The sequence below is a fragment of the Cyprinodon variegatus genome, unplaced genomic scaffold, assembly GCF_000732505.1.
Source record: "Cyprinodon variegatus isolate N-32 unplaced genomic scaffold, C_variegatus-1.0 Scaffold115, whole genome shotgun sequence".
Taxonomy (NCBI): Eukaryota; Metazoa; Chordata; class Actinopteri; order Cyprinodontiformes; family Cyprinodontidae; genus Cyprinodon; species Cyprinodon variegatus.
Window position 1 is genome coordinate 226,809 of NW_015150568.1, and position 15,242 is coordinate 242,050.

Here is a 15,242-nt window from a genome sequence, read left to right on the forward strand (position 1 = left end):
ATACTTACTGTAATACCCTCTTTTTTTTTTTTTTTTTTGGTCAAATTTTTTTTTTTCCAAAATTTTTTGTTTAAGTTTACATTTTTTTAACAAACTTTATGGCCTCAATTTAGCTCCATATTTTTATATTCCATTTTTTTTAGTTACTAATGAAAAAAAAAACTCGGATTACTTGCGAATTACAGTTAGCTAACCCCCAGCTTTTTTACAAGTATTCACCAGTATTTTCACAATTCAATTTCTATACTGAGCTTCAGTTCTTTGAGGTTGAAAAACCTCCTTTTTATTATTCTAATTTTAAACTTCCTCCACAGATACTATGTTGGGCTCTGTCTGGGCCTCTTAAAGTATTAAGTAATTCAAGAAAGCAGAAAAACACTGTGATATTAAAGTATTTCATTAAAGCTGAATCTGTCCAAATAATTTTGTGCTAAATTGTAACTTATAAGATTCCAAGTCACAGTTTAAACGTGACAAAAGTATTAAGTTTTCTATTCTCAACCAGCTAAATTATCATATCTTCTTTTTTTTTTTTTTTTATCAAACTGGCAGAAATAGGCTTCCATACATGACTCTGCACTTTCACAGCAACAAGATTAGAGCTCTTTATTCCAGCCCCACGGCTTTTATTCCACTCATAAAAAGCACATTGTTAAGAATGAAGACATGGAGCTCGTACCGCATGCTGCAGAGCCAAGCTGACTGGGTTTTGTTTATTCATCTTCGGGAAGGAAGAACCTGATTATAAAAGAGGGCTTTCCCCATTCCTGTTTCCTTGTTTTAATGAGAGCTGCTTTTTACCTTTGATTATTAATGCATTTTAATTATGTTTAATCTCCTTTAGGCTATAACAAAGACTCACTAATTTAGAAGTGTGGTCTGTGTTTTTAGAGTTATACCAGAACCTTTGATTAAAGAAATCCTGTGATCTGTTTTCGTTCTTTAAACCACAAATCAGGTGAATAACAAAAAAATACAACAAATTGAAAAGGGATTTCTTCCAACAAAGTTCTGACATTTTGTGTGTGGTCAAAGTATTTTTAGAGGTTAAAATAACGGTTAGACATATGATGCATAAAAGAGCAGCATGTGGATCCCCTCTCAACCAACTGTTGGCTCTGATGAAATAACCTCATAAAAAATGTTATTAAACTTGTGACAATTAAAAGTCACCTTAGTTTCTTCAAATTTTTTCATTTAAAAAATTAAAAAACTTTGTTCAGAGTAGAACAAACAGAACCTATTTCTTTTCTTTGAGACTAGACATCTACAGATGTAGAGGAACATCTGTCATATCAGCTAAGAGTTGATATTTAAAGGTTTAGTGGAGGATGTTCTTTTTCTGGGTGGATCATCTAAATAAGTGGTCCTCCCAATTGTCAATCATTCTGGTGATATGTTTACGTAAGGCCGTCCCACGTGCTCGCCCCCATTTTCACTTAAAAGGTGGTGAGTCTGATATAGTGGAACATTTGCTAATGTTCTTTTAGAAAGTTAGCTTATATGAGCGATGCAAACAGCAACTTTTAAACAGAGCGTGCACGAGGAAAAATGGGCTCGTGCACGCTCTCGCACACTTTTCATAAGCCTTCCCTCTCAGAAGCAGGGGCAGGGTTGTGCATATGCATTTTGTTTTTAAGTGGAGAGGGTGAGTCTTTTAAAGAATTCCCAAAAAATCCTCCACAATACCTTTAATACAATGGAGAGGAGAGTTAGTGTGAATGCCATACATCTAAGATCACATTAGATTCTAGATGATAAACAAAATCCATGGTTTAACATTCTGCAAAGGAGGATGTGCTGTTTTGTTTTTTTGTTCTTTTTTTTTTTTCAGATGAGTAGCAAGAAGACGCCGAAACCACATTCTGCAGACTTTGCAACACCGCTGCATTGTTTTGTAATGTTCAACTCTGTCATGTTTTTTGAAGCTATGTTTTGAGTATTTGAAATGTCCAGTGAGCAAAGAAAAAAAAAAAGGAAAAAAGGTGAACTCTCATCAAAAGAAAAGCAAGAACAAAGAAAAATGGCTGTTTATTCCCAGAATGAAATTCAATCTCTGCAAACATATCAGTTTGTTGCTCACCAGGAAGCTTGTACAAACATTTCCCCACAGTGTTTGTTTGACGGATCTTTGGTTTCTTCCGAAGAGCTCAGAAGAACACACAGAACCCTTTCTGCCATATTACATTTAAAATAAAGCATTTTAAAAACCATATATGAAACATTCATTACCTCTTTACCTCTTCTTCCTAGGCCCAGAGAAACCAAAGAGATGTCCTGGTCTGGGTTTATTCTATGCTTTCCTGTCCACTGTATTCTTCTCCATCATCGCCCTGCTGGTGAAAACCATCCAGGGAGTCCATGCCATAGAGATCAGCGCCATACGCTGCTTCTTCCAGATGCTTTTTGTCATACCGTTACTCATCTACCACAAGTAAGCAGAACTCCTACTCTTTGCTTTTAGGAAAACATGGGAGAGATGTGTTCCCTTCATGCAGGACAATCTCACTTTTTACTTTGAATCTTTTTTTTTGTACTTATATGATATTAATAATTAAAAATCTGTCAGATTTCAGTCAGTTAATGAAAATATATCAACCTTCACCTCATATCTACATTATAAACAAACTGATAGAAACAGTCTGCTTCTGTTTAAAATTTGTCTAACCTATTGATTAATAACAAGTGGGTCAGTTTAATAATATAACTTGATCAAGACTGTTTTTAAAATCCCACACATTTAAGCAATCAATAAAAGCATTTATGATATCATCTTGATATAATGTTATCAGTCAGACTCAAAGCTGCTAAAATTTATATTGAAAATGAAAAATTGTACCAGGACATTTCTGCCTACATTAGTTTAGTGAATTAGAGTTCATTAAAATATGCATGTCCCTTCAATTAGTTTATGTTTACCCCCTCAAAGGAGGTTATGTTTGTAGGAGTGCTTTGCTGGTTTGTAAAGTTACAACCACAGTGGTATGGCACTTCAAATAAACTTGAAAAAAACTTGCCATTGGTTTCTTTTTAGTATCATTTACTTGAATGAGCTTAGATAAAATCTGACCGGAGTGTAGGGACAACAGCAAATATGTGGAAGAACTGCTCAGACCAGCTGAGACCAAAACTGATTAGATTTCTAGTCCTGCTGGAAGGTGAACATTCTTTTTTCTTTTACCAGAAAAGATAAGCATATCGCTTAAAGAGACCAAAACGGAACTTTTTCAAGCGATATGCTCATCTTTTCTGGTTTAAAAAAAAAATAAAAAATTGACCTTCCAGCAGGACTGTAATCGTGATTAATCAATTATTGAAATAATCGTCAACAAATTTAGTAATCGATTAATCATTAAATGGAGTACAGAGTCAGCCTTTTTTCAAGTCACTTAGTGGGTTGATCTGTCAGAGCAACCCACTAAGAGCAGCGATTATATCAAAATTGTAAAAGATTATGTAAACATTTTGCATTTAAGAAAGAAAAATAAAAATTTTCTTCTGTCGGTATGTTTAGTCAGAACTCCTCAAGTGGAAACATTTTAGTTGCACCTGGTTTAATTTATTTAACAATCTTCTTTAAGGAGCCTTTGGTGGTTCTATATTAATCGATTATTAGAGAAATTAATTGACAAATGAATCAATTAGCAAAATAATCACTGACTGCAGCCCTCAGCCAGAGCGGCATTTACCCACTTTAAGCCAGTATCTAAAAGAAGCTCAGGATCTTTTAAAAAACATTAACGCTGACTTTGACAGACTACCAATCTGTCTGCACAGTACATTCTAGGTTCGGAAGTCTACAAATTGTCATTAAGGTTTCATGATGACAATAAAAATTCTTGATCTAGATTCTAATTCAGTCTGACTGACTAAAAGTTACTTTGCCAAGAAGAACAAGCAAAGCTGTCGCTGTAACGACATTGAATGCTTTGTGCTGCTTTATCACATCACATGCCTGCTGAATAAAGTATGTTTATAATGTGAAACAATTTATATAAGCTGAAAAGCTGTAAATACTTTTGCAAGGGAGTGAATCTAATTATAGATGATTGATAAAAAAAGAAATGTAATTAAAAAGACTTTCTCTCATCCTTTTTAATCATCCAATTCTTTCATTTCCTACATTTGCCTTTATTCATCCTTTATAACCATCTTTTACTAACCTCTATTAGTGTCATATTTCCATCCATGCATCTCAGTCATTCGTGCTCCCTAACATTCGGCCATCTTCATGGTGCATCTACTCCTCCAGGATAGGATTCCTCGGTCCCAGAGATAAACGAATCTATTTGGTGCTTCGGGGTTTCCTCGGTTCTAACGCCATGATCCTGCTCTACTATGCAGTTCAGCAGATGCCGCTGGCAGATGCCACCGTCATTATGTTCAGGTGAGTGCTGATAAAACCTAACTGCATTCCAATTATTTTCAAATTTATAAAAGTTATTTAAAAAAAATGATTTTCTGCTTTTGTTTCTCTTTATCTATCCATGAAATTCTTGCAAATGATCACATAAGCAATCCAGTCTTTACCTCGCTCCTGGCTTGGATCTTCCTCAAAGAGAAATGTACAATCTGGGACTGTGTGTTCACTGCCTTCACCCTCACCGGAGTCATCCTCATCGCTCGGCCGCCGTTCTTATTCGGCGATCATCCCAGCGGCATCGAAGGCAACTACACAAACCACGTCAAGGGAACCATAGCTGCCTTTGGAGGTAACAAAATGAATAATTAGTTTAACTTCTTTTTGTACTTGTTTGAAACAAAGTTCTGATCTGGGTCATCTCCTCTCCTGAAAGCTCAAATGCCTTTTTTAAAGTCACTTTTATAATCATTGGCACAAACATTAGCATGAGACATTTGCTCGGTTTAAAAAAAAGTAGACTTGTATTTAATTTGCCTCCAAGTTTTTCACTTCCAAATGCTTCGACAAATGTTCCAGTTAAACGATCTCATTAAAAGTTTACTTCTGGCTCTCAGGTCCTGATTAATTTTCCTTTTGATTCACACAGATGGGTTACATCGCATCTCAAATGACTTCAGAGCAATTAAGCGTGGGATCTGTTTTCAGTTTCTTTGCTTCCTTTTTCCCTTTTCAGAGAAATCCTGCATTCAAACCAAAAACACCAGAGTGGCATTGTAGGATAAAGACCTATTATGTTTACTAAAATAGGGCTTCTGTGCTTATGCTCGTCTCAATGGGAGCCTCGGTATTTGTAGTTCACCTGATTTTTGTATTTTTTCTGGAAGTGTAGCCATGTGTAGCTCAGTCAGCAGCTTGTTGTTACAGTTCTATATGGTTTATGGTGGAATAGAGTAGTTCAAATACAGCTGGGATATTCAACGTTTCCAGCTAACATGTTTAAATCCTTTTTTGCTCGAAAAAATTGTTAGATATTGAGATCACCTTCTAATCTCTGCTTATTTTAAGGCTCCTCTCATAAGGAGTTCATTTAGGGAATAAGGGGAGTGTCTTGCATGACCAGCATGGATCCAGACAATGGTAGCCTACTGCTACAGGCTAACCATGGAGAGTTCCAGAGCTTCCTTGAAAGCCCCGTTTCTAAAATAACAGCTTTCAGTTTATCTACATTATTGGCTCTAGTGTCTCTTATCTTATTCTTGAAATACCCTTTAGATTATTTATGGGCTTTAGATCAAGAGAGTTTACTTGCCAATTAAACACATGGGCATTACAGGTGTTTGTGTTTTTTATACTAAGTGAGAAGTTCTGCTAAAAATGAGCAACAGTTCAGACTCTTATCTTTGTCGTCTGCGATTTAGGAACGTTTTTACACAAGTAAAGTATCACACTTTTTCCTTCCACTTAACTTTCTCTTAACATAATTAGCAAGCATTTATTCTTTGATTGTTTAGCCATAAAAAAATTTTTCTTTCTATATTATGAATCATCACACAGGTGGCTATGATATATCCATTTATTGTGATGCTTATAGGAAGAGGTGTGAGATTGAATTTTGTATGGAATTTAGTTTTCTATGGAATATAATAATAAGGATAATTCCTCTCGTGCTAATTGCTTCTACCTTTTTTAGGTGCAGTTGGAGCTGCTTTCACTTTTGTTGTCCTGCGAAAGATGGGGAAGAGCGTCCATTACTACCTCTCCGTGTGGTACTACGCTGTGATCGGCCTTATCGAGTGCATCATCTCAGTATCCATCCTCGGTGAGTGGAAACTCCCGTTCTGTGGCAAAGATCGTTGGATGCTGATGCTGATTGCTGCTCTGGGCATCGCTGGCCAGACCTTCCTGACAAAGGCGCTGCAGATCGAGAAGGCCGGACCCGTGTCGCTGATGCGGACGGTGGACGTGGTGCTGGCCTTCTTCTTCCAGTTCGTTTTCTTTAATCGTGCGCCGACCTGGTGGAGCCTCGGCGGAGCGCTGTGCGTCGTGTTGAGCACCAGTGGAGTTGCGCTTAGGAAGTGGTATATCAACACTCGCAAGAGCTGAAAGAAGAGATAGATGCACGGCTACCAGGCAGAAGTTTGTTTACCCTCATCATGGACACATAATGCATATTAATTGGAGTTTTTGATCATGCTTTTGAAAAATCACTTGAAAATCACATCTAGACTAGAATTTGGGGAATAATCCTGAACTTATGGGGGACATTCTCAAATCCACAAATGGTTAAAATTCTCCATACAGGCTCCAATTTACGCACAGACAAGCATTTATTTAAACAAAGTATCTCTTAGTAAATGACAACAACATCTCAGTTAAGTTTATCGTTTGGTGTCATTTAAAGGAGCAGTCCACTTCCTGGTTCCTGAGGCAATCATATGAGAGCTCCCAAGGTTGCCAAATAAGAGCGCTGAATTTGGTACTTTATGCTAGCAAAAAGAGCAACAGTGCAAAAATGGAAGCTAGTAAGAAAAGCCAAGCAGAAATAGTCTCAATAACACCTTAGAAAACTCGCCATCCTTCAAATGTATTTGACCAACAGCTTACTGGCTGAAACATCTTCACTCATCATCTTGAATTTATTTTAATTTATTTGTCTCTCTTAACTTGGCAACATGCATGGCACTTTCTGAAGGGGAGGAGGTAGGATTTCTGTTTAGGATGTTCTGATTTAAACAAAGAGGTGTCATTATTACTTTTACTCCTTAAACGTTAAACCTATGTGTTTTATATCATTGAACCCTTTGAGCATTCGGTTATGTCAAAGTATCAAAACTCTCGCTGCCGATTTTGATTAATTCAGAACAAGTTTTTTTTATTTAATCCTGTTTCAGTAATGCAGTAGTTTCGATTTCCTCTTGGAGGAAAACAACCCCACGGCATGATGCTGCCACCACCATGCTTAACAGTTTATATTACGTCTTTAGGCCGTGATTCCTCCAAATATTCCTCTTCTCATTGTTGACAAATAGGTACATCTTTGTCTCCTATGGGTTTCCATTTTAAGAACAGAAAAAAATTGGCCTTTGCCATGAAGGTGTTGATTTCTTTCTTGGTGATGTGAAACCAGCTGGCTTGTGGACTGTAATTCTAATATCCCAACTCCTTCAATTTTTATGGCCTTCAGCTGTAGTTCATGGTTTGTTTGTTTGTTTGTTTGTTTTTTAACAAGCTAACTAATTTGATTAAGAGGTTAAAATTTGGGGACAGTGGTTAAAACTGTCATACAAACTGATTTTTGAATGTATAACCCTTGCTTGCATTCAAATTTTGGAATAACCCAGACATTTTCCCTTTTATAAATGTATGAATTGTGCCTTAAAGCCTTAGAACCAACTAGAAATGGCTAAAAGTTGTTTTTTTTCCAATTCTTCTTTAAAAAAAATAATAATAAAAAAAAAGGAATGGCTGAAAACCATAATTAAAAAACCCCAAATTATTGTCATTCCTTCAGTAACATATTCCAACTTTATTTATAAAGCAATTAAAAACAAATATAGAGGCCAAAGTGCTGTACAGATACAAGCAAGATAACATGTAAGGTTCAAACAAGGTTATAAAGCCGACATAAAACAACAAAAGATCAACATGAAACCAACACCCATGTATTAAAAACCCAGAAGCAGAGCTGGATGATAAACATACAACACAATATCATTTCATTCAATAATGGTAATATGGCATTACCGATATTTCAACATTACTATCCATGATTACATTTATTAATTTAAAAACACCAAATATCTGTCATAAGTTTGCAGAGGTTTCTATTGTGGGTATTCTGGGGCTTTTATTCTTTTATATATATCTAAATATAGCATATTAACCACAATAAAGAAATATATGGTTCAGCCGTTCCCAGGAGGAAGAGATATTTCAAAGTGTTGAGGGAGGATGCCAGAGTTCAGGGTCTGCTACAGAGAAGGCTTGGTCCCATGTAAGCTTGGGCATGGTTCTAGAGAGATACAAGAGCAAATGTCAGCTGCCTAAGAGAAGGGAAACACATTGGGCTGTAAAAGCTCTGAGATATAGAGCAGGGTGAGGCTTTAGAATAGCTGAAGGAATCTAAAATGGATGTAAAGCCACTCTGGATGAATGAAATCGAGTGAAATGTCCTCAAATTTATTCTTGTTAGTTACAGATGTTAGGCAGCATTTTGTAGCATATGCAGATGTGTGATTAAAGACACCAAAGTGAAGGTGTGTTACACTAATCCAGCGGTGTGGACAAAAAGGCACCGATTAATCTCTCCTAATGCTTTTTGTGAACTGGGCCCTTATTTGCATCTTCAAGATGTCCATGATGAGTTTATGCAAACTGACTGATGGTTTATTGTTTCCACGTTTAATTTTCCTGTTTTTTGACTTTCATAATTTTTTTTTTTAGTTTACTTTGTACTTTGGTACTTATTTAATGCAAACAGGAGAGGAGATAAAACCATATTTAAACAACATGTTATCTTTAGATGGATTAAAACTCAGAAGCAACTTTGTTATATTTCTAAACTTGAATTTTAAAGAGTCAACATGTGTGTAGTTTGTTGTGTGCATTTATTTTTAGTCAAATCAAATCATGTTTTTCAGGAACTGACAAGTTTGGTTTGAGAAGAGTGAAGCGGTTTTAAATGACGTCCACTGTCTCATTTTTCTTTAACTTAAATTGAAAGCCAAAGAGAGTGTGGGACCTTTGTTGTTGAATCACCTTATTTAGAAAAAAATACTAGCTGTAAAACATTACTATTTAATACTATTTATTTCTTTATAGTGATTTGCACTTAGTGCTACTGAATACTTGACTCAGCTATGCACATACATGTTCATTTTTTTCTTCAACTTAAATACTTAAAACAGGGTTTCTGTCTAATTCCCTCAGGTGTTTACCATCTTTTTTTATGATTTATAGATTATAATTTATGAATCTATTAATTTATTTTTCCCATCTCTGTCCTTTGCTAAAAGTGCCTTATGTTAGAAAATTGGGCTGATGCACATGAACTGAATTATAGAAAGTTGTATAATTAACATAATTTGTATTTTGAAGGTGGTATTATCAATGATGTGTTAAAAAAAAGGCATCAATACTTTATTTATTGATGTGCATTTATTTTACACTAAAGATCTAATCTTTTGTTGCAGTAGATTTATTCAATATGGCCTATTTATAGGGTGGCTGATAGAGATTACATTTGCATCAGATCATATTTTCAAAACCAGAAAAAAAATTTATAGGCTTATTTTATAGGTTTTCTAATTGGTGTGGCAATTAACCATCTGGAGTGCGTTTTTTTCTAGTTTTCAAGTTAAAATTATGCTATTTAGAAAATGAAAGATTCATTTATTTTAAGGCTTTTTCACATTTTTACCAGCATTGCCGATAACCCAAGAGGAACCAGCAATCTATCTCTAAAACATCCTACGGGAATCATCAGCATCGTTCTCAGGTGTGCTAGCACTTTAAAGTTATCTATGAATCTAATCAGCAAAGCTGTAGTAGATCAGGTCTTTTGTATTTTTTTTTCACACGACCATAACTTCATAAAGTAACAGATTACCAAACATTTACAAAACACAATAGAGCTTTATGTGAATATCCACATAAAAGGTAATAGTTTATTGCAAGTATTTATGTCAATTTTGACTCTAATGATGTGAAGCTTAAGAACATAAAAATGTTAAAGAATTAATACTAAGATTTCTTCTATGATTTTTTTTACCTATAGCAAAACAACAACAAAAAGTGATCTAAAAAATAGGATTAAAAGCATGCAAAATTTAATTCATATACCATTGTCCTGTTTAAAAATGCTCCTAACGTAACCCAGATCATTCAGTTTAACTGTAGAACATCACAGAGGCTCATCTTGGACCAAGTACTCACTGTAAGCAATAATCCATTCTGTGTGAAAAACTCTCAGAAACTCTCTATGTATTTCCTTTGAATATTTCAGTAGAGCAGTGCAATGATGTGTATTCAGTTGGATTCTAAATTCTTCTGACCTTGCATATCTAAAAAGCAATATCAGTTCTTATCCATAACACTATTCTTATCTCACAGTCGGTTGTACAGTACAGTAACTAATAGCATCTAAGTGCCGCTTTAATCCTTTAATCGACATTTTAGCACCAATGTCACATCAGAGCTAATAAATTTAGTGCTACCTCGCTTCTACTTAATATTCTTAAGTTTCTTTGTAAGCATTTTTTTCTTACTAATTTTGATTATTTTAGACCCAATGGGAAATGTGTCATCACAAGAGATAAACTTGATCAATTTATAGGGTTAATCCAATCATGAGTCCTTTAAATCTGAATTTGCACATCTCATCTTGAATAAAATCATCTGTTTTTAATGACATTCCTTCTCTATGTGCCTTCTCAAGGAAAGAAATCTGGTTAATCTGTATGAAATGGATGCAATGCATGTGGTTACATTAACAGGCGGTGCAACTCTCTGCGGGTAGACAGTATTATTGACTCAAATAGAGTTGATATGATTTTATTGCTGTCCTATTTGCTGTGGTTTTCTATAAAACTATTATGTCAAGATAACCTGTTAGATAAGAACATTTTATTTATCATTCCACTTCATTGAAATGTTGTTTTAACAACTATTTGATTAACGCAAATACAAGTAAAGCTTATCCAAAGCACTGAACTAGAAATTTATTAGTTCTTTAGTGTTTCCAACTTTTTGAAATGTATGTATTTCTTCTTAGTGGTAAAAGAAAAAAAAAACTTTGAGTATATTATATTTTTATAATAAACTCTTTGTGTCAACAAATCCTTCTGTTTGCATTAATTATTTCATTTTTGTCCCTGTCTAAATGTGATTATTGTAGACAGCTTTTCTTAAGGTGCTTTGTGAGTTCTTTTCCAGGTGCTTCTTGCTTGCATGGTCTGCAGGCTGAGCTATCCTTTTGCAGACCACAGCTTGGTAAAATCCAGGAAGTTATGTGAGATATCAGACAGGGGAAAAAAATACAGTGCTGTCACACAAAGCATTTAAGCTATTCTCGCTGTTTTTGATGCAAGTAGTGAAGACACCTACTCAACACACACAGGTTTATGCTCTGCTTTGACTGCAGACGTTTAAATGAAATAGAAAACAATCTCAGGGTGTTAATGAGAGATTTTTATATTAGGTTCTACTAGAGTCTCCTTCTAATGCTACACTGAGGAAATTACCAATACTACTTCTTTAAAAAACAAGCATGAGTTTTTTTTTAATATCTTTTCACTACACTGTGGTGTTTCAGTCAATACTGTTTCACATACGGTACAAGCAAAAATAAAAAGGCTTTTAGCACACATTGCCAGTAGTGAGACAGAAAAAGTGAGCACCTACATACCCAATTCTAACTATTAGTGGTTTACAAGTAAACAATAAATAAATAGGATGCATTAATTAACAACTAAGTACTAATATAATTGTTGAAATACTCAAGTATTGATTTGAAGCTAGCTTGAAACTAAGATAAATCATCTGTCTTTATTAGTGGGCATCATGCATCTCTTGCTATATTTTGACTACTGCAATATCTACTAAGATAGGTTGGACCGAGGGCACATGTTAAAGTTCTAGGACCTGTTTCCCATCCCTGTAGTATACGATTGAGGTTAGGACTTAACACCTGACAGGGCTTAAATACAAAATAAAGAAAACAAATCGAACACTTGGAGCTGCAAAAGCATTTTCTAGTTGGTTTATTTAATTTCCCCCTCAGCTGGCAGGTACAGCACCCTATCCACCTAATAAATGTGGCTACCTGGTGAAAAAAGATGGACGAGCTCCTTCTTTACAGCTCAATCTCATCAGCAGCAGCAAACCTCTGATGCCGAACTTTCAGCTGTTGTGAGTAGAACAAAGTGCTAAACTCTTAGGTCAAAAGAGAGTTTATGTAAACAACGGTTGGTGTTCTGATGTCAAAATAAAACAAGACAAGTAGATGTCATCTTTAGTCATTTTTTATAAACTCTAAGCCTTTTTTACTGAGGGAAATCTCTGTTGTTTTGTCTGCTGTTTAGATTCCAGTAAAAGCCTGCATATCAGAAGCTGAGGAACGGGTTGTACTGATAACAAAGGAAAAATATTGCATTGTTCTTTAGCCTTGCAAACCAGAGTCCCACCAGAGGCAAAAACAGACTGGGTTTCTGCAGTACACAGTTAGTCAGAAGCATGCAGTACTGCCCCCTGTGCACCATTTGGACTCCAATCATGGTCTATTTCCAACTTGCAAACAAAAAGTGGAAAACCTCTGCCTGTGGTTATGACTGTTAGCAAATATACCAAAGACTCAAAGCAGATGATACAGGCCTAAGGTTTTTTTTTTACGTTTCAGGCAGTGACCTGGATAAACTTGCTGAAGTTTATACATCATACAGTTATTACATTTGAAACATCATACCGAAGCAAGAGAGACACAAACTGAGCAAGGTAAAAGTCAGCCCGCTACGTGGTGATGACCCCTACACCCCCGACAGGCCGATGACCTCAACAGCTTTCTCTGCGGGTTTAAAAAGCAGCCATTCAAACCTCAAGCCCATTCATCCACACCTCACCCCCGCACAAAAGGACTACCTTCAACTCTTCCACCTCCTCCCCTTTGACCCCTGCCTTTACTAAACCTCACTTTACTAAATGTTAAAAAGACCTTTTTGGTGCCAGAAGTACAGGAAAGCTCCAGCACCTGATGGTTTTCCCCCTCATGCCTGAACGGCCAGCTGGCCCCCATCGTCACCCAGGTTATCAAGAAGTCTCCGGAGCTGCACGGGGCCCCGTCATCATCCCAGTCCCCCAGAAACACACCATAACAGTATTTAATAACAACACATGATAACATGAAGCATTTGAAAGACATAGCAGGCCCCCTGCTGGATACCCTATATTTTGCTTACAGGTGCCGACCTTTACCTGTTAATGAATCCCCAGCTTCCTGAATGACTGTAAGCAGCATGTGAAGCTGCTTTGTTATATTTCCTGTTACATTTACTTAATGTCTGCATGCTTTAAGAACTCAGATTTCCTGTAGTGCCAAGAATCTTGACCAATTGAATGATTCTGATTCAGAAAGCGCTGTTTGTTTATCAAGTCTCTGAAATAATGTTTGGTTGTTTTGAATACAGTAAACCTTTCATTTATCAGTAAAACATGTAGAATACACTTGCACTGTGCATGGCTCCTGTCTGTAGTCAGTGCCCTGGTATTTGACGCAATAAATGAGAGTTGGACAAAGACTAAGCTAAGCAGGTTGTTTCCGGAGAGTGAAGGTCATTTTTCAAAATAAAATTTGGCAGCAGTATTTTTTGTGAAGGTATCTGTGATTTTTCTTTGTATAATTTAGAGCTGCAACTAACGATAATTTTGGAAATTCCTTAATCTGTCTTATTATTATTATTACTTAATTACTATTATTTTTTCGATTAATAATCGGATAGCAAAAGTTTCCTTAAATAATATTTTCCATTTGAGGAGTTCTGGATAGAGCATATTGACAGACAAGAATGTTTTGTTTTTTTAATCTTAAATGCAATATATATGTATATATTTTTAAATTTTGACATCATTACTGCTCTAAGTGGGTCGCTTACTCAGATAAAGGCATGTTTTAGAGTCTCTATACTCCAGTTAACGGTTAATTGATTGCTACATTAATAAAAGATTATTTTAATAATAGATTAATTACTATTAATCCAATTAATTGTTTCAGCCCTACTATAATTATTCAGTTGTGAAAAGATTTTTTTTTTCAACTTAAATTGCTTGTTTTACTACATGATGCAATGCTCATGATCACTTTCATGCTCTTAAGAGAATAGAAAAATGACAAAAATATTGTTCTGTATCTGGGGGAATTAAAGGCTTTTAAAAAGGTAAAGACACCCCATTAAATATTCAGTTATTAGCCTTGGTTTATTCATTAAGGAAGACATGATAAATGAAGAGCTTAAATAAAAGTCAGAATACTCTACTTCTTAACATTTATGTATCTAGTAACTCTACCATATCAACTCTTTGGGCTGTGAGATGTTTAAGGAGTTTCCAGAATATGAAACCAGTTTTAAATCACCTTACAGCATCTCACTGAAGTCAAGGACCCTCTGATACAAGTGGGTATTTATGGTGATTTCTATGAAGGTAAGTTGGCCATACCATGACACTGCCACCTCTATACCTCACAGTTAACTTGAGGTATTTTCCTGATATCCTCGATTTTACTCATGCTAAACATTTGTGCCTCATTTACCCAAAGAAAATAATCTTTGTCTACATATTTATGTGTCAATCTTCAGTCCTCCAGTCATGTTTTTCTTGGTGAAGAAAGATTTCCCTTGTTTTTTTGCGCTCTTCCCCATGAGTGTTAAACATCTGCAGTCTGTTTCTAATTATACAGGTATCCATTTTCATATCAACAGGTTCGGTATCAGTGCTCTTGCCTAAATATATGAGGTTTGAAAAAAACAAACCTGCAAAATGCTTAGTAGTAATAGTTTTTATTTATGATTGCTAAATGGTTTCCATGGAAATAAATCGGGAGATACCTTATGTGTCTCATCAGAGAATTACACAAAATTGAGTTGCCTAAATATCTCAGTATTTTATGTGTAAACCTTATAGACAAAATGGCTGCTGTAAAGGAAATAAATATGTCGTATGAAGAAATAACTTAGCTTAGAGAAACAAAGAACACCAATAAACATGTTTATATAATTTGCCTATACTCTTATTTACTCTTATTTGAGATGATATAAATATATATATATATATATATATATATATATATATATATATATATATATATATATATATATATATATATATATAT

At 35.3% G+C, this 15,242-nt stretch overlaps 1 protein-coding gene across 1 annotated transcript in view; it reads left to right on the forward strand.

The window, feature by feature from the left end:
* Positions 1-7,566, forward strand: part of slc35g1 (solute carrier family 35 member G1) — an 8,951-nt gene extending 1,385 nt beyond the window's left edge. The window contains exons 2-5 of the mRNA XM_015375206.1: positions 2,254-2,434; positions 4,253-4,387; positions 4,516-4,712; positions 6,054-7,566. Of these exons, the coding sequence (XP_015230692.1) occupies positions 2,254-2,434; positions 4,253-4,387; positions 4,516-4,712; positions 6,054-6,466 (926 nt within the window). The 3' untranslated portion in view covers positions 6,467-7,566. The remainder of the gene's footprint in view (positions 1-2,253; positions 2,435-4,252; positions 4,388-4,515; positions 4,713-6,053) is intronic.
* Positions 7,567-15,242: the final 7,676 nt, after the last annotated feature.